The 27,939-nt window shown below is 38.9% G+C and overlaps 1 protein-coding gene across 1 annotated transcript in view; it reads right to left on the bottom strand.

Moving 5' to 3' along the window:
• The window catches only part of LOC131572571 (receptor-type tyrosine-protein phosphatase R-like), a 146,943-nt gene extending 119,281 nt beyond the window's left edge, over positions 1 to 27,662 (bottom strand). Inside the window, exons 1-4 of the mRNA XM_058825820.1 lie at positions 27,559 to 27,662; positions 19,792 to 20,760; positions 19,521 to 19,687; positions 5,808 to 6,112 (exon numbers count right to left, since the gene is read on the bottom strand). Coding sequence (XP_058681803.1) covers positions 5,808 to 6,112; positions 19,521 to 19,687; positions 19,792 to 20,760; positions 27,559 to 27,662 — 1,545 coding nt within the window. The remainder of the gene's footprint in view (positions 1 to 5,807; positions 6,113 to 19,520; positions 19,688 to 19,791; positions 20,761 to 27,558) is intronic.
• Positions 27,663 to 27,939: the final 277 nt, after the last annotated feature.

Raw genomic sequence — 27,939 nt, 5'->3', positions numbered from 1 at the left:
GTCTAATGGATCATGCCTAGCTATCACCATTTCTCACAGACTTCTATGCATATTTATCAGACTGAGACTGTAACATTTCAAGATGCCTTTAGTGATTGTTCAGCATGGCCTTACTGGGTCACTTAAGTGGGTGGATGCTGAGCCAGCAGAGGCTGACACGGTATTTGAGAGATAGCAGAGTTCCTAACAAAGAGAGCTGAAGAAAGGAAGGGACTTCATCTTATGTCAAGTCAGGGTATTCAGCACCAGGAAAAAGAATAATAAGAGATTCTGGATAAATAGTCAGTCAAGTGGACAGCTGCGGGAAAAGTGAAAAAGGCTATAAGTGAAAAAAACATTATCAGAGCATCTTCTTGTCTTGGGATTCTCAGAATCATTTACCTTCTGGCATGCAGAAAGATCACACACAACTTGGTGCTGACTCAGAGGGCTCTCTCTATCCTACTCTCATTCAGTAAGACTCAGTGACTTAGCCTTGAAAAAAAAGGCATCTTGTATTACCAATTTGCCAGTGAGAAGAAACATCCATTTTTCATTTAAAGAAAACTAAAACATAAATTCCACAAAAAGTGCTCTATGCTCATGAAAGGAAATCTACATTAAATGTCTCCACAAAAGATGCAGGTATAGGGAAAACATTCTTTGGACTGAAAATAACCATAAGCACTGGATTCCCCACCTCTTTATCAGAATCTTTTCATAGAGTTCTTCTTACAGCCCCCCAGCAAAACCAGTCAGTGGAGAGAATTGCAATGCTCAGAAGAAAGGGTATACAGTAGTCTGGTTCCCGTTGTTTTGCTGGTCTTTTCAAGGAAGAAGCAAGTGGGTGTCCTGTGTGCTCCTGAGAAGGAACTTAGGGATTTCACGTGGATGCCATGGCTTCATAAGAGTACAAAGAATTAGAAAAATAGACATTTCCAGCAGAAAAGAGGTGTGGAAAGATGAAATAAAATTTAGGAACAAATAATATAGAAAATTCTGGGCTTTGACACTTGTAATTAAACCTGACCCATCAGAATATGGGGAATTAAAGGAGAAATAGATGTATACATCTAAGGCCATGTCAGCAAGTGAGCAAAAGATGCATCTTTTTTGAGTATGTAGTATGAGGAAAGTTATATAAGAGAATACAGCAGTACTTGTGGGATGAATCTGACATAAGTGTAAAAGCAGTTCTGCTGTGGTTTCACAGCCACATGGCTTTCAGCTACCCAAACCCACCCAGAAGAAGCTCACCTACTTGAACTGTGCCTAGATTTGGAAAGGATTTCCACATTATTTCCACATAAAATGTGTTGTTTAAGCTGGGATCAGCTCCAGATTAAGATGTCACTAAATGTACACGTCTGCCTGTGTGTATGAGTATATATAAATAGGTAGTCAGTGTGCGGTTGGTGCCTAAGCACCCATTATCATCAATATAAATCTTGTCACTACAGCCATTTGGAATTAGGGAACTCACCCTGAAGCAGATATCAAAGCTGTATTATACTAGTAGATTAAATACATCTGCTACTGTTCTCTGGCAGTGAGAAAACTGATGTGGAAATGGTCCATGTCAGTACTAATCTCCGAGTCAGGATGATTACATACAGTCTGAATACTGGATATGGTCTCTGACCTATATTAACTCCCTAGTAATCCAGAAAGTGTTTAGAAACATGCTAGATACCTTAATAGATTACCAGCTTGAATACCTGGTTCCCACAGGAATATCTACTTATAGATACATATGTTGTTGTGCTTTATTCTTCCACTGAATCTTCTCTCAAAATACTAGCACCTGAAGTTCTTCCTTGTGCTCTCTGGCATGGTTGAAATAGTTCAAATATTGGAGACAAAATAGATGTGATGGTATGGGAAAGCTATAGCTCTGAGGCATTCAGCCATACACAGCCCTACACAAAATGCCATGGAAAAGGCAAAGAGAAGCTCTGTGTGGCTGTCTGTGAATCATATGTCCCATTGGCATTAGCTGAAAGAAACTAATTAAATCAATTCAGTTCAGTAACACTCACGTAAATCAAACAAAAATTAAGAGATGAGCTGAATTTTAGGCTATAGTACAGTGCTGTGGCATTTCCAAGCAACAGAGAAAGAAAGAGATTTCATGTTTATATAAGAAGGTGTAGAGTAAAAGTGAGGTGTGGAAGGGAAAATTTCAATATATTGAGCAAATTTATTACCTTTACATTTCTGAAACACTTCACAGGATGCAAGTGAAAAAAGCATCAGAGTAGCTTGGTCCAATCTTGGTACAATACATGTGTGTGCCTGAGAGAGGCTTTGGACAGACCAAACTACATCAGGTTACAAGGGATGATGCTTTAGCATATCCATGAGGTGATAATTTAGACCTAGTCAGAGCTGTAACCTTTACTACAAGTCCTTCTGCTTTTCTCTCAAGTTCAGCCCTAACTCCATAGATGTTTGTATGTGCTCTGGTTTTTTAATAAGTATGTTAGGTGATGATTTCTATCATAAGTGATTATCCACATTCTATTCCCACTTTCCATGTTCTGTCTTGACCTTGGTGGTTCTCACATTCAGTATTGGAAATACTTGGAATAAACACAAATAAACATTTTGAGAACTTGTTCATTGCACTAATTCTCTACTACTTTAAATGAGCATATGGTTTCTGAGATGCAAAATAAAAGCTTAAAAAATAGAAAATTTGGGTATTATAAAAAAAATTATGTAACTCTGTACGTTTTCCAAGCAATTTTCAGATGAGTTGGTCTCACATCATCTAGAGAGACAGCTAAACAGAACATATGGGTAAGCACTAAGGCATTTATAGAACAGTCAAAATGCTTCTAAGACCTCAAAACTGTCTTCACTTCCTTCAAAAAACAAGGTGAACTGAACACATACAAGCATGAAAACAAACAACAGGAACTTAGTATCAGCTAATGTGATTGCCTTTAATTATATAAAACTCCCTCCCAGAAAATAAATACCTTCTCTTCCTCACTTAGGCAAACAAAGACTGCAATATCTCCAGTTTCAGTAAAATGACTTCTTAACTTGTTCTTTGCTGTTAGTCACAAAACATCACTTTTTGACACAATACCTGCAGAATTCTTGGCTTCATAGCATTCTGCTGTGCATTGGCAACATTTTCCTTGTCAGATGGTTTAGTCCTTAGCACAAAATATAACCTTGTAATAGTTCTGCATTAGGCATCCACTCACCCTACCTGTCTACCTTGATCATGAAGAAAATGGACTTTAAGTCACTAAAATTAGCTTGAATTCAGTTTCCTCTCCTCTGCAGAGCCAACAGAGCATTGATTTATTAAAAAAAAAAAAAAAAAAGTTGCTGGCTTTCATATTAAATCACGATGTACACCAGTCATGTAACTGGATTACAGCAAGCACTAACAGTAGCAACTACCCTTCCAAGTTGAACAACCAACAACATCACTAAAGGCTGGAACAAAAAGGGTCAGCCAGGGCAAAATAACAAACGCTGATGCTTGCCCTATATATTAAAAACCAGAAAGCAGCAACAGGCAGTGAGTGCTAATTCAAAACAAAGAGGGAGTGATACACCTGCAATTCAAAACTAATCAGATTCCCTTAGTAATTACATTAACGCTACAATCTACTTCAGGTGACATTCAAGAGAGAGAAACAGAATGTTGAAATACAGAAACCTGGAAGGAGCAGAGCTGTGCTTGGATGATAGCAACCACCCTGTTGTGGGACAGCTGCCCTTTTAAAGGAGGCATCTTCAAAATTTCTGATGGTGGGATTAGTCCAATTCACTGTCTGACTCACAGCACTTTGGCTTCAAACATACACTTCCCCAAAGGCTTTTTCTCAAAGGATGACATTAGAAACAAACCAAAACCACTGTTCAGCACATCCAGAGAGAGCTGAAGAACCAAAGCAATAAACAGCTTTCATGTCATGATTAGCTCACACTATTATACCTCCCCTTAAAGCACATATGGTCCTCAGCCAGAACAGAAGGCTTCAGAGCAGCAGCTCCATCCCAGAAATGCAGTAGCAAAGCCTCAGACTGAAGTCACTTAATGAGAACTTAATATAGATTTAATGGACCTTTTTTTTTTTATGTGAATTTGTCTGACAATTGAAAATCTGCCTCATTTAGCTTTTAATGCAGCCACAGAGCCAGTCAGCTAAAATCAGGGTAGCCCCAGTATATTTTGCAGGATTCTTCCATTACTAGTTGAGGACCACATGTCTCCAAAACTGTGCAATACCCTACTAAAATAACAGTTCATAGGTAAGAGTGTCATTTAATGAAAACAAAGGAGAGCCATGCCTACCTATTCTGAGTTCTTTGAACTAATAGAAAGGTTTCACCTTGAACAAAGTGAAATAATGCTTGCACTGGAAAGAGCAGAGCAGTACCTTCACTATGGAGTCCGCCCTGCTGGCTTAGGCTAGCTTTGAGGCATAGATATATCCAGCTTGCTTGGCACCTCCTTCCTTTGATCAATACCATTCAATGTTGGGACTCTGTTTGCAGTTGGCCTGCCCCCAGTAAAGCAAGACTGACAGTACCTTATTTTGCTCTGATATGAACACTTCCACATAGCTGAATCTTGTTCACTAACAATGCTAGCCATCTAAACTCTGATGAGGTCTTGTTCATATGGGATGCAACAAGTCCAGAGCACAGCTTTTTGAGCCTAGTTCCCTGACAGTACTTTTTAACTGTTAAAACTTTAATAATGGACAAATGAAATTATTACCTTCTATTTTTTTACCCTGATTATTCTTTTCATTGTCACTACTCTATTGGATTTGGTGCATTCATGAGGGCAGATCTCTGGAGTACCCTACAGGGAACTCATATGGGATTCTGAAACACTTGGTGTGCCAACATGCTCTACTGTTCTATACTCTTTTTTCCTTGTCTGTAAAGGCCATTCTCTCTTAATCTCTCATTTTCCTCTGGAACAAGCAATTTACAGCTTTCACTTTAATCTTTATTAGTTTACTCTAATGAGTGCAGAAGTCGTTTTAAGTGGCTCTTCTTCCCTCCAGGTATCAAGGACAGCTGCCTACACACGAGGGTGAGGAAAGAAGTGTCTGTGCACGGATTGTACCATGCACCCCACCAAGGACAGCTCTCCTGACAGTAGGCTGCTCCTCTGGCACAAAGGGTGAGGATGCAGCAGGGCAGCATCAGTACATGGTTAAATTGACATGCCCTTCACTGCAGGAGGGAGCACTGCCATCATCATTTTCAGAATAGGAAAGGTTACACACAGACTTAACTGAAAGTGGAGGGTCCCCAGTCCATATGTCCCAGAAGAAGAGCATATGGCTTACACCAACAAAGTTCTTATTCTTTGCAAGAAACAGGAAATTTTTTTTCAATCAGAAGTAAGAATAATGGTGGATTTACCAGAAGAACAGAAGTGAATGAAACCTATATGTCACCCTCTTAAAATCTCACTGGCTCTGTAGAATAGTTCCCTGAAGTATATTTTCTTGTGACTCATGCAGAATAAGTTTAAAGCTCATCCAGTAAAAACCGTGCAAACATCAGTCAAGACAAGAGCATCAACAGCATTTGAGGCAAAGGTAAGGTCTTTACCTACAGAGAGGCTATATTCTGCACTGGTTCACCAGTTTGTTTGTTAATCAGCGTGATTATATGTGTGCAAATTCCACCAAAGTGAAGAAATTCAAAACAAGTAGTCATTATTTAGATTCAGATGATCAGTCAGGCTACCCAAAATTACAATCCGTCTATATTTATCTGCAGGCATATTTATTCACAAAAAAAAAACAACCCTCCAGAACCCAGAAAAAGTCACTTACCACAATAATCACATTTCTTGTAGGAATGGGAAGATTCTCTACTTCCAGATCTTGACCAGTCATTGCTAAGAGATTGAGGGATGGGTCATAAACAGACCTGGGGAAAGCTGATTTAAGAATTATTGCAGGGTGCAACTTGCTTATTTTGGTGTGGGAAGCAGAATGGAAATTTTGTTTGGAATCCTTATAGCTGTCTGTATCCAGACTTTTCTCCACACTCTCCACATGGTGATAAATAAACACAGGTTTTCCACTCTTTCGCTGATGAATTGCCAAAAAGTGATCACTGTCTCCAGAAAAGCAGCCTGTAGAAAGAGAAGAGTAAGTTTAGAATGTCTCTCTTGGCTATTCTGTAGATGGCACTGGAAATTCAATGAGATCTTTGTGTTCTGATAAATTTGGAAAATATATTTGGAATACAAGAATCCACTTAAAATCTTACTGTGTGTTTTCCATAGCAATAGATTAACAGTACTACAGAGTCTACTAAGCATGTGAAGCGTACTACATTCTTGAGCTCATTTTCACACAGCTTTTAAAAATGTTATTTATATTTCCAGCCATGGCTACATTTAAAAAATTATGTATAAAAGCAGAACACATGCTGAGCCAAGTTCAGCTTCTGTATTGATATCAACTTCAATTGGAAAACATATGCAGTCAACTTTGTGACGTGTTTTGTCACCCAGTAATATCAAAGATGAGAAAGCAGTCATTATCTGTTACAAATGGGCACTTGAGGAGAAAAGGTCAAGAACCTGATCAAAAAATCAGATTTAAACATGTGAGAAAATTCAGACTTGTCCACAATCCTAATTCTGCATTCCTTGTTCAGCTGCTTGTATCAGGAGGCCTTACAGCTCCTTGTGCGAACACTTGTTATGACCCAGCCTTCACTCAAGGATTGCCTGGCCAGCCAATGGAGCATCTAGCTCTCTGCAGAGGAGATACTGGGGTGTAGCCATACTTTGCATACCTTGGTACTGGGCACAAAGAACTCTCTTAAATTAGACAGGGGACTTACGCAGAGTTACAGAGTTGGGCCTGCTCAGCCTCAAAAGGAGATGGTTGAGAGGGGACCTCATCAATGTCTATCAGTATCTGAAGTCAGGGTGTCAGAGGACGTTTCCAGGCTGCTCTCAGTGGTGCTCAGTAACAGGACAAGAGGCAAAGGACAGAAATTGATGCACAGAAAGTTCCATCTGAATATGAGGAAGAACTTCTTTACTGTGTGAGTGACTGAGCACTGGAACAGATTGCCCAGAGAGATTGTGGAGTCTTGTTCACTGGATATACTCAAGAATGGTCTGGATAAAATCCTGCGCAAAGTGCTCTCAGATGATCCTGCTTGAACAGGGAAATTGGACCATATGATCCCACTGGCCCCTTCCAACCATACCCATTCTGTGATTCTGTAATTACATGGGTTTAATTATGTATTAGTGAAAAATAAGTTCTCTTTTGAAAGACAAAGTACTTCCAGACAATGCCTTTATAAGAACTATGACTAAATTGTTATGTGGTTTTTGGTTTTGTTTTCCTTTTTTTTTCCCATGGATGAAAAATAGTGAATCTTCAGTGCCTTTATGCTGAACAGAATAGCTACAGTTCAGGTCTCAGTCTGGAAGGCAGTTTATCTGACCAGAAAAAAAATTAGGCAAGGATGAGCTGCCTCACAGATAAAAGGTAACTGAAGCTGCATTGGTCACCCTCAGAAAAACACTCTAAGAAACGAAGTGTGGTAGAAAAAGGATTTTGTGCCCTGAGAAAAGTGAACCCAGAGAGGTCACTGATCAGCCTGGAATTACCTCTTCACATGTTGCTGGAGTTAATGGGAATGTTCAATTTGAGAGCTGATTTTTAGTTAAAAAATACAAAATCAATGTTATTTTAATTCTTATAATGAACTACAAAGAGCAGCTTAGCACCAACAACATTTCAATTCAGGTTGAACAAGAAATCATTTTGTTCTATTCAAATCAAATTTTTCCTCTGATTTTTCTTGCTTCTGTAAGCAAATCAAAATAATCAGTCATTTGCACAGCTCTACTCAGTGCCCTTAGGAGGTTTCACTGTAGGTAATTACATTCTGTTGACCTAATTTCCTCATGAAATTTCAGTTAGGGAAATCAAGGACAATACCTTATCTCTGTTATAGTATTGCTTTGCATCATTGAGAAATGCATTCTCTGGAGTAAGTGGGTCCCTGTCAGTAGGCAGTGAAGCAATTTATAACATAGATGAACAGGAAATCAATAGTAAAAAGACAGAGCACAGACCCTCTATTATAAAATAAAATGCTAAATCTAAGACTACTCTTTCAAATGGCTGAAACAAACATAGCCTCCTAGATGACCACATGTTTTTAGGTCTTGTCAGGTTTTGATTGGGAAGACATCTGAAAGCAGGAGGAAAGGAAAAAAAAAGAGAAACTGCAGAGTATAGTCTTAAAGACAGCTGAATTTCAAAACTTGTTAAACTTGCTGAGTTCTCATTAAGCTTTGTGGGTGTTGGCTTCATCGATAAAATCCTGAGGGCTGGTCTTAACTAGCAATTTAGAGAGTTGTGTCAGTGGCAAAATAAAAATAAGGAAACATCAGCACTTCTCATCATCACCTACTTTTCACAGTCATCTCTTTGCTGGATTTATTTTCATGTCTCCTTCACAGAAAATCAGTATTTCAAAACTGATCAGAGATTAAAAAAAGAAATGTAACCACCAACACATTTGGTGTGTCTTCTTTGCTTCTTTCATTCCTATTCCTTTGTTTCTGAGGGAATCAAACCAACTATGATTCTCCTTGAACTCTTTGCATTGCATTTTTACCCACGTCAATATTCCAGCTTTCCCTCTTATTATTTTCACTGAATGAAGAAGAAAAAATTACAATTAACTACCTGCCCAAATTCTTCCCTGAATATTTTTGATAAAAAAATCGTTAAAGGAACTACCCAAAAAGCTCACTTGTCCTTGAATCTCAATACTTTTTAACAGCAGAGTCACCATTTGCTTCTAAATCCCAGACTTTCTTCCATTACAATGCTAAATATCACATCAGTAGCACCAGTCCCTGCAGCCATACAAGGTCCATTGTAGCAAATTTTCAAGATGGACAACAAAATATATTGTTTAACCTGTAGTAATGAGAAATTAAAAGTCTAATTACATAACATTATACTCACACAAAACCCTTTTCATCAGCTAAGCAGTCAGATGTTCAAGTATATTCCAAGAAAATTACTACACTTAATTTGGTTATCTGAGAAGTCCACACAGACCCAGTATTTTAAGCAGGTTACAAGCATCCACAGTGCCCCATGTGAAAAACTTCACTAAACTTAGAAGACTGTGTAGAAGGCCCTAACCACTACCAGACTTGGGCTCCCAGACTGCCATGGATGCCTCAGGTGACGCTCACAAATGAGCCCCCCTTGATACTACAGGGGAACCTAAACTTCCTCTCAATCTGATGAAGTGATAATATATTTCTCCTTGACCCTGCAGACTTTAGCTCCAAACACAAGCAATTAGGCACCAACCAGACATTGGAGAATTAAGTAGTTAGAAATACCAGCACTTCTGCTACATAACACCTTTAAATATTTCCAACCCTAAAGGGAGAGAAGGCTGGGATTCCTGTATCAAAATGTACATCTACAAAAAAATAATATGCTTCTCTCTAGCCACCAGGGAAACTGTCAGAAGCTATGAAGAACTGATTTTGGTGCTTTTTAAGCTTCAGATATCCCAACATACACAAAAATTCAGTAAATATTGTTTAGGAAAAGGCTCAAAAAATATAATTCCTAGAGGTTTCTCTTCCATAATCGTAGCAAGCTTTATCCAAAATTATGTTCTGATAGTATCTTCACACTACCCTGTTTGAACTCTACCTCAGGATGTAGAGTTATTTATGACTCACTTGAAATTCACCCAGTGCTGCTATTATCCATTAACTATAATAATTTTATTCCTTCTCCTAAAATTGTCTCCCCTCAAGTGTATTTACCAAGAATTATAATTTATTCTGCCTCAGCACTGTGAACAGACTAGGTGTTAGTTTGTGATTCCATGCTGTTTCTTCTATCCAAAAAAAATGCTGAGTCTTCATCTATTACTCAGCTCAATGTAGCTATCTTCATGTCAATGGAAATTTTATTTGTACCAAAGTGAACAATAATCAATGGTTAATTTCAAATCCACATCAGAACTTCTCTTTACAGCAGGTTTGTATGTACTTTTGCTCCTAGAAAATAACCAGTCCTTTCTTCATTCAGATCATCTCATGTAATAACCATTCCAACCCTCTTTAGCAACAGAAGCTGCACTGTGACTCTGTACTGATGTGAACTGTTTTCATTCCACCCTCCAGTTCTTCTGTCTGTATGATGTAGTGACTGGTCACCACTCTACTAGATTTCAGCTCCTGATGAATATTGCTATTTCCTCCTCTGTTCTTTGCCTATAGGTCAACTTTTCCTTTCTTCCAGCTCCTCAATGCTGCTGCTTTCCTTAGATTTTTTTTTAACAAGAAAGCCTGTCTTGATCTTGCTTCCATGTTCATCCACTGTAAGCCCCTTCTTTAATTTAGCTGCTCCTGTACAACAGTATACTCCTTCCAGATATTCTCAGATTTAGTTGCATTTCCAATCCCTGGAGCTGTGCTGCTAGAACCTCTACCAAGTATAACACTACATCTATTAAAGTGCAACAAGAAGCTCCAGGGTGACATAGAACACATACTCTCTAAACCTGAACATCTTCACTACTTGTACTAGTTTCAGTATTTCTATCATTTACACCATCCTCCTGAAGGGAAAATTGGACAAATCCCTATGAAATTCCCTGTTCTGCAGAATCTAACTGTCCTACTTAAGGGTTCAAAATATGTATTCATTTTATCTTCTTAGTTGTCTGAATAAACATACAAGATAAAACTATTTCTGTCATAAACTAAAAAGAGAAAAAATATTCTAATCTACAGAAGATGGATGGAGAATGGGACAGTAGAATTCCATATCAAGTATACACATCCTCCCAGTATATGGGAAGCACAAAATTTCATCATGAAAACAGATGGATATATCACAAGAATGTTAGATAGCACATGCTTCTGAGCCTGCCTCACACTACAAAGTTGCATTATATATGCAGAAAGGAAAGCCTATAATAAATAGTAAATCTGATGCGCTGGATGTTGTGGGTACTTTTGACTGTTCCAGCTGGCCTCTGCTTGATAGAGGAAAACCTAAGATTTCTTTAAACTGTTTTGACTGTCTGAATAGTTTCAGACAATTAACATTTTATCTCATAGCAACCTGCCAGAAAATTGTTAGACTCCCAATTCCCAAATACCTTCACTTTCACTAAAAATACTTCAAGATAGTCAAGATCCACTAATCAGCCAGTAACACAGCAGCATGGTTTTTATCTTCTTAAAAGATAAAAATACCAGAGCTTTACAGATATTTTATCTTGCATCCTTGTCAAGGAAACGATGACGTGGGTCCCTACTCACCCCACCTGCAGTCAGACAAGTTTTTCTTGCCAGCCCGACACCAGGTTTCCCATAGCAGAGTGTCAGCCCTCTGGTTCCTTTAAGTAATTTTATCATGATACAACAAAACAAAAGCCACTCAAGCTGGGTACCTCCCATTTAACATCCTCTACAGCCAGAAACCAGAAATTTATTTGACTGGAAAAGGATAAGTCCCAGAGGGACAAAACATAAACCTGATAGGGCCACGATAATGGTGTCTAAAGTAGTGATGTGTGTCTGGAACATAACTTGAGGTAATTTCTTAAGCCCTGTTACTTATCTTAATCTGAACAAATTTGGTAATAAATTATGCTCATGAACAGTCACATTTTTCTATAATGAGATATATACTGTATATTTGCTACTTGTAAGCAGTGCAGCCACCCCAAATCCACTAGCAAAAGTGCTGTGCTGTATCTGACTAGTAAGTAAAATACACAAATGAATATAGACACCTCGTGCACATATTTTAAACACACAATACTACTTAATACTCACACTTAATACTCTAGCTGAAAAAGACTACTGAAGTCTTTTTATTGTTAAAAATAACTTGGTATATTACACAGCTTGAGGTTTTTAGGCTAAAAGCTGGAAATTAAAGGGGAAAAAAGCATAAAATGTAGACTAATTTCACAAGGGAACAACATGCTGAAACTTCACGGATTGCTTTCAAAGATAAATTTAATTTAAATGCAATTTGAGTTACCTACTTAATGCTGTTGCCAACTAATTTCTCATTTTCAGTAACAAAAATACTTACCAAATTTTGGTAATTAAATTTTGTTCCCTGAGCTCCCCATGCCTTTTCCCTTTCTGTTTGGCTCACCACTCTGAAAGAAGCTCTTTGTCCCACACAGACTTCCTTCAAACCTATAAATCAGCCCCAGAATGGACAGGCTTGGCTTCATCATCTCTTGCACTATGGTTTATTGCCTCTTGAGCTAGTCACTGTGAGATGCAGGTCAATGTACTTGTGCAGACCAATGATCAATCCTCTCCAACACCACCAAAGTTCCCACAGCTGGGAGATTCATTCCCTGCCTCTTTTTAGAACATTGAGATAGAAACAGACTCCCTCTCAGAGCAGAGTTTGCAGTTCTCTCTTGTCTGTACAAGGACCAAGGAGCTGTTGATCCACAGAAAGGAGAAAAGAAAATGCTTAAATGCCAAAATGCTTATTATCCTTCTAGCCATTTATGAGCATGGTTCTAACTCTCAGGAGTCACAAGAGCAATGATACTCAGAGAAATGCTAACTGACATAGAATAAACACTGCTGGAGGTTTAGAAGACTTCTGTCTGTTCTGGGCTGTGAAAGTTGTCTCTTCTGGTGCAAGCAACAGGACCTTTGACTTTGCCTTCAAAAGACACAAAATCTATTGTTTTATCTCTATTTCACCTACATTTCCAAGGGAAAAAGGGCAGAAAAAAAACTAAGAAAAAACCCAAACAAGCCAACAAACATATTAAAAGGACTCAACATATCTGGTGAAAAATATAGAGGTTTTAAGTGATGTTGAAAGCAAAAATGAAAACAAAAGCTGTCTGAAGCCAACATGCTTTGCATCTGTACCATCTGACTAACAATATATCTTACTGTCAGCTAAGTAGTACATCAATGAAATCTGAATCTCATTTGGATAAAGTTATGCACTTTTAGTCAAACATAAACTGCTGTTGAACTTTAGCATGGTGCACCAAAAATTATTGCCAATAAAATACAGTTAAAACATTGGCTAAAATATGATTTGAACATTTGCTGGACAACAGAACATACTTTCAAAAGTGTTTTTGTGAGATGCATCAGGGAAACCTGAAAGAAAAAAAAAACAAATCCACTTGTTGCTTTGGGAATACATGAAGTTTCAAACTGACAAAGGAATTCACCTAGGAAACTACATAAATAACAGAAGGACTTACAGGCTGTGACTGTTCCCATCATTCAGAGACTAATGCCAAAACATAAGTCTTCACAACACTGCTTTCTCTTTAGCCAAAACCTATTAGAGCAATACAAATGAAGATATTCTTTATTCAAAGTAGGCTGCTAGACCTAATGACCATGCCGCTGTATAGCTTCTCAGAGCCTCCTTCAGGTAGATGAATTCCTCTGTTACCATCAAAGGCTTGTTTATAAACAAAGATGAAGCACACCTTATACGTGTAAGTGAAGCCAAGAGTTCACTGTCAGCATAGTGAAAACCCTAACAAGCTAATTCAATAAGCATTATTAGTCTAGATCTAACTTTTATAGAATAACAAGGAATACAGAAAAAGTCACAATTATAGGAATAGTACAATTGTCTATTCCCTGCCCTGGTGTTACTCCATGCTTCCCTGGGTCCTCAGGTCAACTGTTTCCCACTGGTGATAGTGATGAGCATTTTTATGAGGAGTTGTCAGCACCTGGAGTTCTTCATCAGGAGGGATTCATGATGATGGATTTTTCTTCCTCCTCTCTTCCTCCCTTCTCTTAGGAAGCTACATATACCTGTGTTTCCTAACATGCATTTATACTTTTTCCTCAATTGGTCTGCAGCTCCAGTTATATTTGAACTTACTATAAACTGTGCCACTTAAGCATGTTAGATACTACCTCTTTGTTCTCTTCATTAATGCCTAAAACCAGTTTTCTCAAGCTCCAGGTCTGCATTTTTTACTTTTTACTGAGCTTTTTATAGCATGGAGTCTTCAGTGCCAAGATTGTACTCCATCTCTTAATCATCCCACACCAGCCCTCCTCTAATGAAACATCCTGTGCCTCCACTCTTTAAGCTTCTGCTGTTCTACCAAGCCTTTGTTCTCCTGTCTAGACTATAGTTGTACCACATACAAACAAAAAAAAAATAGATTAAAACAGATATATATGCTTGCTTAAGGAGAAAAACTGCTGTCAGAGCTAACCCAAGCTAAACAGGCAGGTCAAGGAAAGTTTGGACAGAGCAAATGTCCAGAACAAGTGTGCTTGACATCGGTCAAAAAATCACCAGCAAGGGTATGAGCCAAAGTCAGATTTAATATTAAATGTGTCAAATCCCAACCATGAGGCCTTGCAAAATCAGGACAAAAATTACAGCTAGCCATGGCAACATCCCATTACATAACTACTAGATCACATTCCTTCATAGGAAGAGCTCTGTGCTTTCCTACCTAGGTCCAGTAACCAAAGGCCAGGCCTTTTCCAGCAGAGGAACAGTACCCATGATACATCAAAATTCAAAGCAAATAAACTACACCAGAGCTAAGCAAGAACAGGATAAGAAAATTGTAAAAATTCTGAAAAATATTTTGATTTGCCCCTAAACACAAAGTTCAGAACTTTTGACCAAAAATTTCAGACAAAATCAAGTAGCACAAAACGTATGTATATCTGTGAGCAGGTATATAAATGATTCTTTATACATGTGTTTGTATCTGTGAGAGCAAGGAAGTGCACGCACACATGCATGTGTGGTGAGGGTGGAGTAGCACCACCGAGGGAGAGTGGGAGTACACACAAGAGAGGGAGGGAGGGAGAGAGAGAGAGAGAGGTGATTGCAAGGATTTTTCTCCCTTTCTAATAAGCAATCTGCTGAAAATAGAAACAACTGCAAATTCATTTCTGCTAAATTCGTTCTTTTCTGCAGGAAAAAAAAAATGCCCTGGCCAAAAATATCCACAGCTACAGTGAATTTGGATTAAGCATATGAGTGGTATCTTTTTCAAAAATGTATTTGAATCTCATTTCATGGGTCTGATATGTCAATACTGAAACTAGAAACCACAGACCATTGATTTCACTAGGTCTACTCACGTGAATTAAGAGATGAGCTAGTGGTCCCAAAGGCACTTAAGTATTCTGCCATATTTATGTCTTGGCACTAATGTACCATATAGAGTCATATAACTTTTTTTTTTTTTTTCCCAGAAGGTGTGAGAAGCTGATACATTAATTTTCTAATTTTCTGATTACTGTCATTTTTCCAATGAAGATGCAGATAAATTCTGCTCTGCATAAAACGGATGTAAAAACATAGTATTTCAAGGAAATATATTGTATCTCCATGAAAATCTATAGCTGGTATGAAGGAAAGTCAACTCCAGTCTTAAAGTTTTGGCTTTCTTTTATAGCAGTATTGATCTTAAAAAATCCCACCGAGGATTTCTGAGCAGATCTTATTAACTTCTCCAAGCATTTATTCCGAAGCCATGCTTTAAATCCTACAGCATAATGACTGTGCTTTATGGAGTAAGAGTCCTAAGCTTCCATCTAATTCCCCACAGTAATCCTTGTAACACCCCTGTGCAGGGGGTACCACCACCAAATAGAGCCACACAGCTATGTCATTAGCCTCCTTCTAGAGAGACATAGTCCCCAAGAGCCCAATTCATGGACTTTCAGCAGCTCTCCTACTTTGCTCTCCAGAGAAGCTGCAACGAGCCTTCAACGTCTAAGATGTTTCACTAGTCTTTATAATACAACAAATTGAATTAGCCAGAGATTCCAAGACCACAAACCTCGATAATCTCCTAATGGATCTACTGAATATAAAACTCTCATGGAAGATGATGTCTTTTAAAATTATGAATAGCAAGAATTTCCACATTTAAAAATATGGTGAGTCTCTTTTTCAACTTAATACTTCCTCAAAATACAAAGTCAGATACTGAATTATAAAACTGTTTTTCCCCCAACAGAACCTTTGAAGAGACAGATGACTACCCTCTGATTATCCATGAGTCCTACTAATAAAAGACAGAAAAGTCTCTTCTAGTAAAAACACCCACTCATGGCCAGCAATGTGTTTTTAAGGAAGGCAGTTATAAGAACCAGCTTCATTTAGATTATGTTAGTGTAATGAAGGAGAAGCTTTATTCATTTTTTAAATCAATAGCTCCTTCACTTTCACTCTAAATGTATTTAGAACCTAGAATTATTCATTCATTAGTATGAGGTTACTGAAATGGATCTGATGGCAAATGCATTTTGTGCAGATCTCACGTCGACCCTAGAGGTACAGTCTCCGGATTCCCTTACTTCTGTGACAGAGCTTGTGCATTTTATAGAAAATAGGCCTGCCCAACATCTAAGTAGAAACTGCAGTGCACTAGATTAATTTCCAACCATGAAAATATCACACAGTGCATGTTTTCCCAGGAAAGCTGAGCACAGCAGAACTTAGTAAGGACACCCTGTGAGCTGTGTGAGAACCAGTCTAGCATATTCATAACATACATTTCTACCTAGCAAATTCTACCCAAAGGAGTATTAGTTTGTGGTCAAAGAAACTTCAGTTTTGATATAAACAATCCTCCTGTTACTACAGCATTGCCCAAAAAAAGATAAAATGCCACCATTTCCTACTCTGAAGTTTATGTGATTCCACTGAGGGGCAGGAAGAATGGATCCATCAAGAGGTCGAGGCAAGGATCTAAACACTTCCTCTCTGAAAAGGCTAGCAGGAAAGTAGTGGTTCATATTGACTTAGGGCTGGCAGGGCATGTGTTCAATGATGTAGAATAATAAAATGAGGTAATAAAAGCTCTTAGCAAGCTAATGTAAGGCCTTTCTCATGAAACCATGACTTAGATGACCTGACCAAATAATCAGTTGCTAACTTTTTGCTTTTGCAGGACCAGGATTTGTTTATCCTAAAAGAAAATTCTCAAAAATGCCTTCTTAAAGAGAGTTTTTTTTACGCAAGGCAGGTGATGCATTGATACCGTGATTGTTAATTGTGTAAGTTTTTTCTAGTCAGGTTGGTTTTCCTAGTCTATTTCACAGAATCACAGATTTTTTTCCCCCATAAATTGCCAGTAAATGGATACTTGATTAATTTTAATTTTATTAAGAATTTATTTTAATTTTATTAACAAAATTTGCCAAAAAAAGAAAATGAGGTGAAAGAGGTAATTAATTGAGTAATGGGCATGACTCAAGTGGTTCTCTAATTATAAGTTAGTCTAATGCATCGCTTTGTGTTTTTCTACTACCTGCTATTCTTTAACAAGGAAACAATGTTTCCTAGTCAAGAAAACACTTGCAAGACACTAGGTTTTTTTTGCAAGACCATGTGTATTCGATCATACATAGTAAAAGAGAGCATAACCTGCACTGTTGTGCACTCTCTCATGCAATGCATAATGTAAGTGGAAGGTTCATGCTGACCTGTAATCACTCTCTACAAATTTAGGTCTTCCTGCAACAGCAAGCTGTATATAGGTTGATTACTTCACCTGCTGCACTCAGCAGAAGGGCCTAATTCTGTTTTCAGAGATGCACACACAAGTGTCTTATTTTAGGTAGTAATATATGCATATACCAACAGCATAATTATATTTCATTTTCTGATAACATGACTGTCATGCTACATTGGAATCGGTATCTAAGTCAACTCAGTAAAATGGTACCTTATGGATCACATGAAAATCGCTGACCACAGTTTTGACAAGAACATTTCCCTTTTTTGTACAGAATTTTACTACAACGGTAGTAGAATTGTAGATCCATAGGAAACTAGATTTGCTATATGAATACTACTTAAACACATTAACTCTCTTTGCTGCATCATTAGCTGAAGTAAATGTAGACTTATGTTTTTTCTAAATCTATTACCATCAACTGATATCAAGGGAGATTTTCCTAATATCTACTGACAGTGTCTTCAGCATTCTCTAGAAACATGTCTCATAGAAATTCAGCCTCAGAACAAAAAGCCAAGCAGTTCCCGACACATTACACAAAAATTGACATTTGGGATATAATTTGTGACCTAGCAAGTAGAATGCATCTTGTGATTTCACATGAACCAAAGCTTCAAAATCACTGTAAATAATTCAAGAGTCTAGGCTATACATAAAAGATATCCATAGTAGTAGACTGTGGAAGACCAAATTTTCTACTTGTATCAGATGAAACAGAGATATCATAGCATGTTAAGCTTCCTTTGTTATTTCATTGTTGTGACATCTTCAATGACTTCCAACAAGAGCAAGTTGTATGCAGCCCTGCCTCAGAGGAAGCACAGCTCTTGTGCTCAGTGCAAACCATTCTCAGCCATGCAAAGGTTGAATTCAGCTCCTGTACATCATCCCCCTCATCTTCTCTGAAACAATTATTTTCCATGGTTACTCAGGCAAAAAAGTAGCACCATATAAACATCTATTTTCCTCTCTTTTTCTGATGATTAGAGACATTTACATAATGAAGACCAAGATCTCTTTGCAAACATTCCCAGTAACTCAATGAAACAAGTAGAACTTAGTAAGGAAAGTGAACAGCTTACTGGCAGAATATATATTCAGTTTCCATTAGCAGGATAGAATAATGAAGCACAACAAAACTAATGTAAATTCCACTGTTAATAGAGGATATACTGAAATTAGATGCCATGTTATGTCAAATAGAGGCTGTACTCTAATTTTGTACAGATGGTCAATTTAATACATGTTGTAAAAGAACAATTTAAAAGCAGCTTAAGGCTTTTATTAAAACAGATCACAAAATGCTCCCATCTTTCAGTCAATAATCTCTTGCACATATGAATATAAGGCAAAACAGCATGAGCATCCTAACTATAGATTTACAGGAAAGAGGCACCATAAATTTTATGAAGTACAGGCTAGTATTACAGGGCAATAAAATGCCAATAACTGAGACAAAGTTATTTCTCCTATCAACTGTTAAAAAAAAAAAGCAATTATTTTCATAATGGATCTTATTTAGGATGTTCATACAGTTCTTCCGTATTAAGAGACATGAAGTTCAATTGTTGCTTTTAATGATTCTCCAGTAAGGCAAGGCAAATTTGTTGCATCTTAAAAATCTCTCCTAAAAACAACATTCCCAGGACCAAAAGAATCAGTACCTGTGCATTTAATTGTAGTTCCTAATAAAACTTCATGGAACTTGCAAGCCATTTACTAGGTTAGAAGTGTCTAAGCTTGTCATAAATGACAAAACAAAGAAACTCTTCGACTTTACTAATGGAGAACTTAATTCAATTATACAGTTACCCCAGATTTTATTTCCTTCCTCAGGAAAATAATTATTTGCTAAAGTCTGCACAGGATAAACGGAGGCTCTGAACGATGAGCAGTTTTTCACGGCTTAAAGGAAACCTGAGATTTATGCCAGAAATATAAGCTCTGACTACCGGAACGAAACTGGCAGTGGAACTTCATGTACGTACTAGGGCGCTCATCGCTCACTGCATTTCTGAATGAGGCACACGTTTTGCCAGCAAAGCAGAGAGAGGATTTATTAGCACCGCTAACAGCCGAAATGCCTGCTGCTGTCGCAGCTGAAATTTCCCTTTCTAAAAACACCGCTGCCACGAGCACATACAAGTGGCGACACCTCCTCACCAGTATCTAAAAATAAATAAATAAATAAGATAAGAAGAAGGCATATAGGGAGTCCCGATTTCCCCTCGCTGTCGTAGCCCCCGGCCAGGTCCTCACGATCCGGGGCCGAAGCGCGGCCGCTCCGCGGGGCGCGCAGCGCGGGGCTCGCCCGCCCGGGGCCGCCGCTGTCCGCGGTGCTGACGGGCGCTCCCGCCGCCTCCGGGGCTGGCGGGGTCCGGACCCGGGCAGCCGCCGCCGGACCCGGGCAGCCGCCGCCGGACCCGGGCAGCCGCCGCCTCCCGCCACAACAGGTGCCGCCGGGCGCAAGCGGGTCCCCACCGCCGTCCCGCCCGCCCCGCCGTCCGGCCGCAGCCGCCCCCGCTCACCTGCGGCGCGGAGGTGGAGCAGGAGGCAGAGCGCCCGGAGGCAGGCGGCCGCCCGCCGCCGCATGGTGCGAGCCGAGAACAGGCGAGCGCGGGGAGCCGCGGGGAGCCGAGGGGAGCCGAGGGCAGCCGGGCAGCGCCGCCACACCGCGTCCCGCTCCCCCCGCCCCCGGCAGTGAGCATGCCTGGGAGCGCGCTGCGCATGCGCAACGCCGCGCGGGCGGGCGGGCGGCCGCCCTCACCTGCCTCCCCTCCTGGCGCGGGGTGAGGCGAGGGGCGAGCATGGGCGGCGGGATGGGCGGGAGGGATAGGCAGGATGGGCATGCGGCGGCATGGATGGGCATGCGGCGGCGTCTGACACCGGGGCATGGGGTCGCGCAACAGCCGCGGGGAGCCGCAAGGTCCAATAGGAGAGGCAGAAAGAGCTCTCTCGTTCAAGCGGCATGTTCGGGGAGGAGGCGAGAATGGGTGGCGGGGAGTGATTTCCTCCTCGGCTCCTAGCTGGAGCAGCATTCGGGGCTCCTGCTGCAGCAGAACCGTGGAGATTGTATCTCCCCAATCTCGCAGCGCCGAGGAGGCAGTCTCAGGAGTTTGGTCATGTCTGGGAGGACTTCGACGATGTGTGGGTTTAAGCTTGAGGTTCAGGTAATCCTCCTCTTGTGTGTTGTGCAACACGTCTTGTAAAATAAGCAATTTGCAACAACTGCATGATGAAAATCACAGCTGATACAGAAATAAAGAAATAAACACTGACTCCAGGCAGTGGTTCAGACCAGGCTGATGCAACACCTACTCAGGCGGTGCTTAGTGAATTTGATCAGAAAGCAATGCAAAGAGGCCAAACGTGAAGCAGTCCTGCAACAAGGTAATTTTCTAAAGTTTAGTTTAATTGATCAAAATATTAGCTGGAGAGCAACCATGAGAGCCAGTGGCAGATGTGTCACCCAGCAAGTGATCCACCTGCCTGTTACTGAATATGGCAAGCATTGTACATGCGTGGTCAGGTCTGCAACTGAGAAGTTATGTGCCCTAAGTGAAAAATAGCAAAGGAAATCGACAGAGCTTGCTTGGAACTAACTGGCTTTAAATGAACCATTGTGCAGAAATTCTCTTCATACAGAGATGGGAAGGGCTGCGCAGGCCCTGATATCTAGATGCAATTGCATGTATGACTGTACAAATGCAAACGAGCTTCCTCTGCCAGCCCCCACACGGCTGTTCACACACGTACAGGCAGTCAGGTCGTTCGCTTGACAGCAATATAAGTGAGAAAAGGCTTGGGATGGAAGACAGCACTCAGTCTTGAGCTCTGCCGGAAATGGGGAATTATTGTGATCAAGGGGATTTTTGAACAAAGAGTAGTATTTTAGCCCTGTCATTTCAGTCATATATTTTGTAAGATTGTGCCTCAGATGTCCTGCTAAGCCATGAGATTTCTGCTGCTTCCTCTATGGTAATGATAATTTGTGGTGGGTGTATACAAATTACAGCACATCCTGTTCCAGTTTAATCCTATTAGTCCTGACTAGTAGAAGTGACAGAAATAAGTCTTGTCTATATGGTGCACCCCACTTGTGCCCCTACAACTTCAGTTCCTATAAGCCCAGGCCTCAGAGGTACACATATAGCAAAAACAAATAGAGGACTATATTTACTTCCCTGAGTGAGTTGTACAATACCAATTACAATTTAGCCAACTCCTAGGGAGAGATTAAAGAAAAATTTACTTTCAGTCCTCTGATGTTTTGTAATTTTTTGTCCACCCTTGTGTGTTCTAGGTAAGGATTTAGGGTCAAATATGTCAACAGGATAACTTCACTGAAGCTAATGGTATTGATTTGTCCCCATGCGGTTACAGATGAGGCAGCTGTGGTTTCATATGATTGAATGCTGGAGCAATGTCTACTCACCTCACTTGCAGACCCCTAAGGCACAAAGACCAGATGACTCACCACTACCCTGTTAAGGAAATTATTTTCCACTGGGGAAATGTCTTAAGATAATGTTTGAGCTCACATCCAAGAAAACATTTAAGCTTCCAACTCATATAAGCTGAGTTCAATGGGAAGCTAAGACTAGACTAAGTAATTTGCTGAATTTTGTATCAGTCCATCCTTTTTAGAAGTCTTGTCAGTGCAAAATGGAAGCATTACTATGAAGTGGGGAGACACAGAAAGTAAGTTAAAACATGTTGCATCAGTTTGAATTCTCTAGCTTCAGTGATCTTAAAATTTATTTCCACATGTAGAACACTATTAACAGAGTGGAGATCATTAGTGTGTGACTTAGTTCAACAAAGTGTATAAAGTGTAGAGCTGAATTAAATGTTCAGCTAAATGCTGAATATTACCAGTAATTCTAAGTGAGGTAAATGGTGTGGAATATGGTTAATTCTTTCCAATATTTTTTTCCATAGTACCTTCATCTCTTCTGATATGACATACTGAATGTACTGCTGAGAAGTCACACTTGATTTTGGTTACAATTAAAAGAGACTGGTCTTAAGTGTTAGAGTTCTTGCTGTTTTCCTCCTATCACATTGACTAGACCATCTTCCTTGTCTGGGAATCATTTTGCACTAGACTTTCATTGACAAACTGCTTTAAGAGGAAGCTAAAACAATGAAAGCCGAATTCAAAACTGATCTTTAGTTTAAGAAGCAGCAATACGCAGATTATCAAGCAGGGAATATATCTGAAGGAGAGAGAATCACACATTTGTCTGCCATGAATAATAAGGTTCCTTATATCTCTTGTCCCTTGACAAGCTTCAGAAAAAAAACTGAAGCAATGTTTTTTAATAAATGAAAGGAGGTTGGAGAAGGAGAAGAAGGGGTGAAGAGGAGGTTATATGCGTAGATCAAAGGATTCTTTGGAGACATAAATACAAATCAGAAAAATAACTACTTTTTGGTGAGTGCATGTGTGAATATCCAGCAGTCTCACCAGAGGAAAGCTCATGGCATGTACAATTAGGTCTCACACTAAATGATGTTGCCAGGATGGGGAGAAGGCTTCTTTTTACACAGTGCAGAAAGGTAACTGCTGCAGGAAATGTGTCAGGGAATAGAATGTGTCCTGGGAGATTGCCAGTGGGCAAAGTCATAATTGCACCGAGGCAAATGCATCATATTCCCTAATGAGTGTTGTCAATATAGTATTACAGCCTTCTAAAGTGGTCTGAGACCCTCCAGTGTATTTTTGGCATATTCTCTAATTTAAACATGCAAAACTGACACTGACTCAGCTGCTAGTACAAAAACTTTGATAGCAAGGAGGAGCGGGGGAAGAGAGAGTATGCGAGGATATTTCAGTCTCTGAGCTACTAATTTATGGGTATGTGTGTAAATCTGAAACTTCAAGACCATTATTCAGAATTTTTCAAGACGGTATTATAATTTTTATATAACTTTTTTTAAATTTTACTGAAGATGTTGACTATAGCTCAGATGGAAACAATTCACTGCTGTTTGATGGGTTTGTTGGGAAGGAATCAAATGGATTCAGGCATACCTGGCTAAAAGCTGCCTGTTAAAGTCACAAGGCACAACTTTTAATCTGCATCATGAGCAGCTAAGTACTAAGTGAGACCTGTAAGGGGCTGGTGCAGTCCTAAACAGTACTGAATAACTAACAAATACATGAGTACTTGCAAATGGATTTAGCCATGGCTCTCTGTCCAGGTCCATTCAAAGCAAGTATTTGGAACAGGCCAGGTAGCATGTCATCATTTTCTCAGATTTCAAGTTCTTTTCTCTTTTATGCTATTTATACCATAGGGTAGTAAAGTTATCATCCTCCAATATTCTGTAAGAGGCATCAAGATTTATAAAGTCAGGTGCTTTAAATTACAACACAGCCAGAAGAAGATGTAAAAAGAAGTTTCAGATTATCCTTAAAAGACCTTTAGTCAAGGCTAGGAATATCTCTCTTGAAATATACTTATTTGTGTAGTCAATTATTTTATGTCAAAGTAATTTGATATGATATACCTTATGAAATGCTGGTAAAGTACTCACATATATGCCTATGTGTACACTAATACACATTTAAATATGGAAGGCAAGTTACTCTTGGTTACTAATAACTGCATAGTATTCTCTAAATGATGCAGTAACTAAAGTAAATTGTATAGTACAACTTATATGCTTATATGAATGTAAGCTTCTCAACATAGAAGTAACTATATTTGTGTAAAGATAAGTGAATCAAAACTTGGGCAACTGTGATAAAGCCCGTGGATGTCAGGTTCAGGTGAGATGAGGGAATCTGGGAATTTGACTACTTGCAATATTAGCCTCAGATGGTTTACTTTGATGTTCTGTTTCAAGAAGAGTAGCATTCCTTGAAATAGGAAATAAAACAGAAACCAGTCAAAATCTTATTAATTGAATATGCAATTTTGTGCAAAGTTGTCTTTCTCATTATCTCAAGACCAAGCTGCTAGTCATCTCTTTCAGACTGATATTAACATTCAGTTAAATCAAAAAGTTTTTACTGATTTTTTTATTTGCCTGATTTGGTTGTCCATTGGCTTTTCAAATAATGCTTCTAGAATATATTTACAGCAGGAAGAGAAGTTTCAGTGCTTCAGAAGGTGTAGCATCTTCAACTGGGTGACAAGAACATGAACAGGAGACAGTCATCTGTCAGTACCTGATTGACATTCACAGAACATTAAGGGAAAGGAGTCATAGCAGTTGTCCTCAGCAAATAACAAGTGAACATCTTGTATAATTAATATTCAGCCTAACACTGTTCATAGATTCAGTGGGTAGAAGAATTTTTTTCATTAATTATTTTTCTTCATTTGATTAATTTTTTATTAGGCACATGACATACTGTAATTGTAAGATCAAAGTAATTGCTCTAGCCGGAAAGTTTAGATAATTGGTAGGACTCTGTTATCTGTTCAAATCCAGTGAAGTTATATATGCCTTTGCTGAGGGAGAAGGTACATGATAACCCCAAGACATCTCAAGTTGGGCCTGATTAAATCTCTGGATAAATTCTATCTATCTCTAGATATTTTTTTAAAAGGTTGATAATTGTTTTAAGGTATCAGATCTTCATATTTCTACTCACACAGCTCCTTACACACAGACAATCCCCAGAAGTTCATGGGTGCCTTAAAAACAGTCCTTTTCAGTGGCCAGTCAAAATCATGGAATGAAATTCCACAGGGATTAAGAGCCATTTTAGAGCAAAAGCTAATTTGCTTTCATTCCAAGTCTAAGGCATATTTCTCCAACCTCCTTTATCCAGGATAAGCCCACAGAATAATGCACATGATATTTGTTCTAAAATCTCTTTCAAACAATTTTCCTCTGGGACCGATGATGGGTAAATGAATAACATCAGGAAGATGCTAGCTGTGTTGCTTAATATGATTCTGGAAGAAAGACCAGTCTCACATCAGTGAATTGGTATAAGCTGAACAGTATGGGTTTATGAACTTGCAGCATACTCTTAAATCTTTAATGAAGTCACATATTTTCCTATTAAAAATAATCTTTCATGAGTGGTGGCTTATTGGTTTGGGGTTTTGGGGGGGCAGGGGGAGTTTGCCTGCTTTGCCTGCTTTTTTTATAAGTATAAACCAGAAAGCAACAGCCTGTAATAAATTATTATCTCACTTCAATAATACACATACAATATGTATAATATAATATTTAAATAATGTTTACAGTTAAATGTACTTTTAAAAAGAGCAATAAAGGAATCATCAAAGAGAAAAATCTAGTGTGCACTTTTAAAAAAAATAATTATAGCCAAACATTATTTAAGTTTCAGTCTACTGGTTTGGAATTATTTTTATAAATTATGAGGACTCTATGACAATTTTCTAGCAAGCCTAGATACCCAAGTGCACATAGTTTTGTTGAGAGTGGAAATTATTATGATTCAGAAATAAAACACAATTTCTTCTTTAGGTAAGACAACACAAATAAAAATGTCAGAACATCTGCAATTTTTAAGTGTCTAAGATTTCCTGGCATCCTCCACTAGAGAGTGCTTTTATTCTCCAGCTTCTAAGGCAAATAATTGAAAAAAAAAAATATTAAATTTTCCATGTTTCTTTTAAAGAGTTTGTCTGATTTTATTGCAACAAACTTGACTCTACCTAGTAATGCTAAGTGGTACCCATTGAAATGGATACTACTCTAATGCTATCTCTAATATATCCAAGTTTTCAATGAAATGTAAGAACCATTCTGATGTCACCATGTATATATTGTTGTTACTGTAAAATGTTGATCCAAATTTGTAAGAACTAAAATTTTGGCTGTGTGTTCTTGAGGGTTTCTGGGGACAGTGACTGCTGTTTGTTTTGAGTTGGAAGCAAAATTCCCTCAAAATTTCATCTGCCTTGAATATTATTCCGTTCTAGTTGCTGGCTGGAATGCTCGTGGGCCATTCCATGAGACCAAAAGTGTATGATTTACTGCAAAGGTAGGAGGGTTTCCTTTTAAATTCTGTTCTTAGCAGCAGGGAGTGTCAGGATGGAATACAGGGGACTTCTACCTATTCCTGTTTAAAAGAGAAGCTGAAAAGGAAATACTGAAACAGGTGTGAGTGAAAAGGAAAATATTAGTAACATGAGACAGAACAGGCATTAATACCCTGACTCAGTCTGACTGCAAAAGGGAAAACTAGTACAGCAGTCAATGGGGGAAAACATGAGACTAGACAAAAAGTGGTCAGCGAAACAGAAGGAGGGGGCAATAGAAGAATGAGGGTCTGTGGACAGTAAAGCAAACATTTTAGTTTGGAAAAGAATGCCAAATACTTTGTGGGTTGAAAAAAACATGTTCTAATTTGCTGAACAGCAAATAATTTTATTCAAACAAAGAAGTAAACAAAACTCCCCACTGCAATTTATAGTCTGGAGAAATAAAAATGAGAGGCCAACATTTAGTAATTGTTTCTCTTAATGCTACATCAGGGACTCCAGTCCTACTCTCCCAGTCGCATGGGCTCCCTCACAAGCACCTAGGGGACACAATGATTAAAGGCAAGGAAAATAATTGTGCTTATTAACCATGACTTTAATTGATAAAAAGAGGAAAACACAAGTTAAAAACAAAGTACAAACAAAAGGAATGGCTATTTAATTTTAATTATTTTTATTTAACATTCTGTGGCAAAGCTTTAACAAAGACTGTGTGTGGTCTAACCATATGGAGAATATCTGCTTCTTCTGAGTATGAACAAGTCTTTTCTTAACGTAAGTAACAAAGATAGCTTATAGGTGGATTAGCAGTTCCAGCTAAGGATTGATCTGACCTCTGTAATGTATCACAGACAAGCTAACCTGTATGTTTACAGGTGATCAATAGATAGAAACTTTAAGTCTTAAAAAATCTGAAAAGTGGTTCTATAAAAACAAGTTATTTAGGTAGTTGTCTGTCTTTGTTTACGCCAGAGTTAATTTGTCCACAGTTGTTCTGAGGAGGCAAAGCTTGGAGCTGTGTGGGCATGTCTAGGTAGTCATTCTATACCACTTCATGTCATTGCTGAGGAGCAGAAATCGGGGGCTCTCACTTCCAAGAAGTGAGTATGGCTTGCAGTTGGGGAAAAGTGTGGTGTACAGAGGCTCTGCCATTGTGTTTCGTTGTTCTGGGCCTGGTGAGCATGTGTGCATGGAAATCACCCTTTCTTTCTACACTTTGTTAATAGTATTGTTGCTGTTCATTTTCATTATCTCTGTATCTCATAAATCTATGGCTGTTTCAATTAAATTGTTCTTATCTCAACACATCTCTGCCTTTTGTCTCCCACTGGAGGGAGGGGAGTGGCTTGTGGTTTTCTTTTTAGTGGGAGTATGAAATTGGAGAGTGCCATTCCTAAAACACGGCCTTGTCAAAAATAATAATCACATA

This window comes from Poecile atricapillus, chromosome Z, assembly GCF_030490865.1.
Source record: "Poecile atricapillus isolate bPoeAtr1 chromosome Z, bPoeAtr1.hap1, whole genome shotgun sequence".
In the NCBI taxonomy this organism is placed as follows: Eukaryota; Metazoa; Chordata; class Aves; order Passeriformes; family Paridae; genus Poecile; species Poecile atricapillus.
The sequence above is the reverse complement of the archived record's forward strand: the minus strand, read 5'-3'. Positions and strand labels throughout refer to the sequence as shown.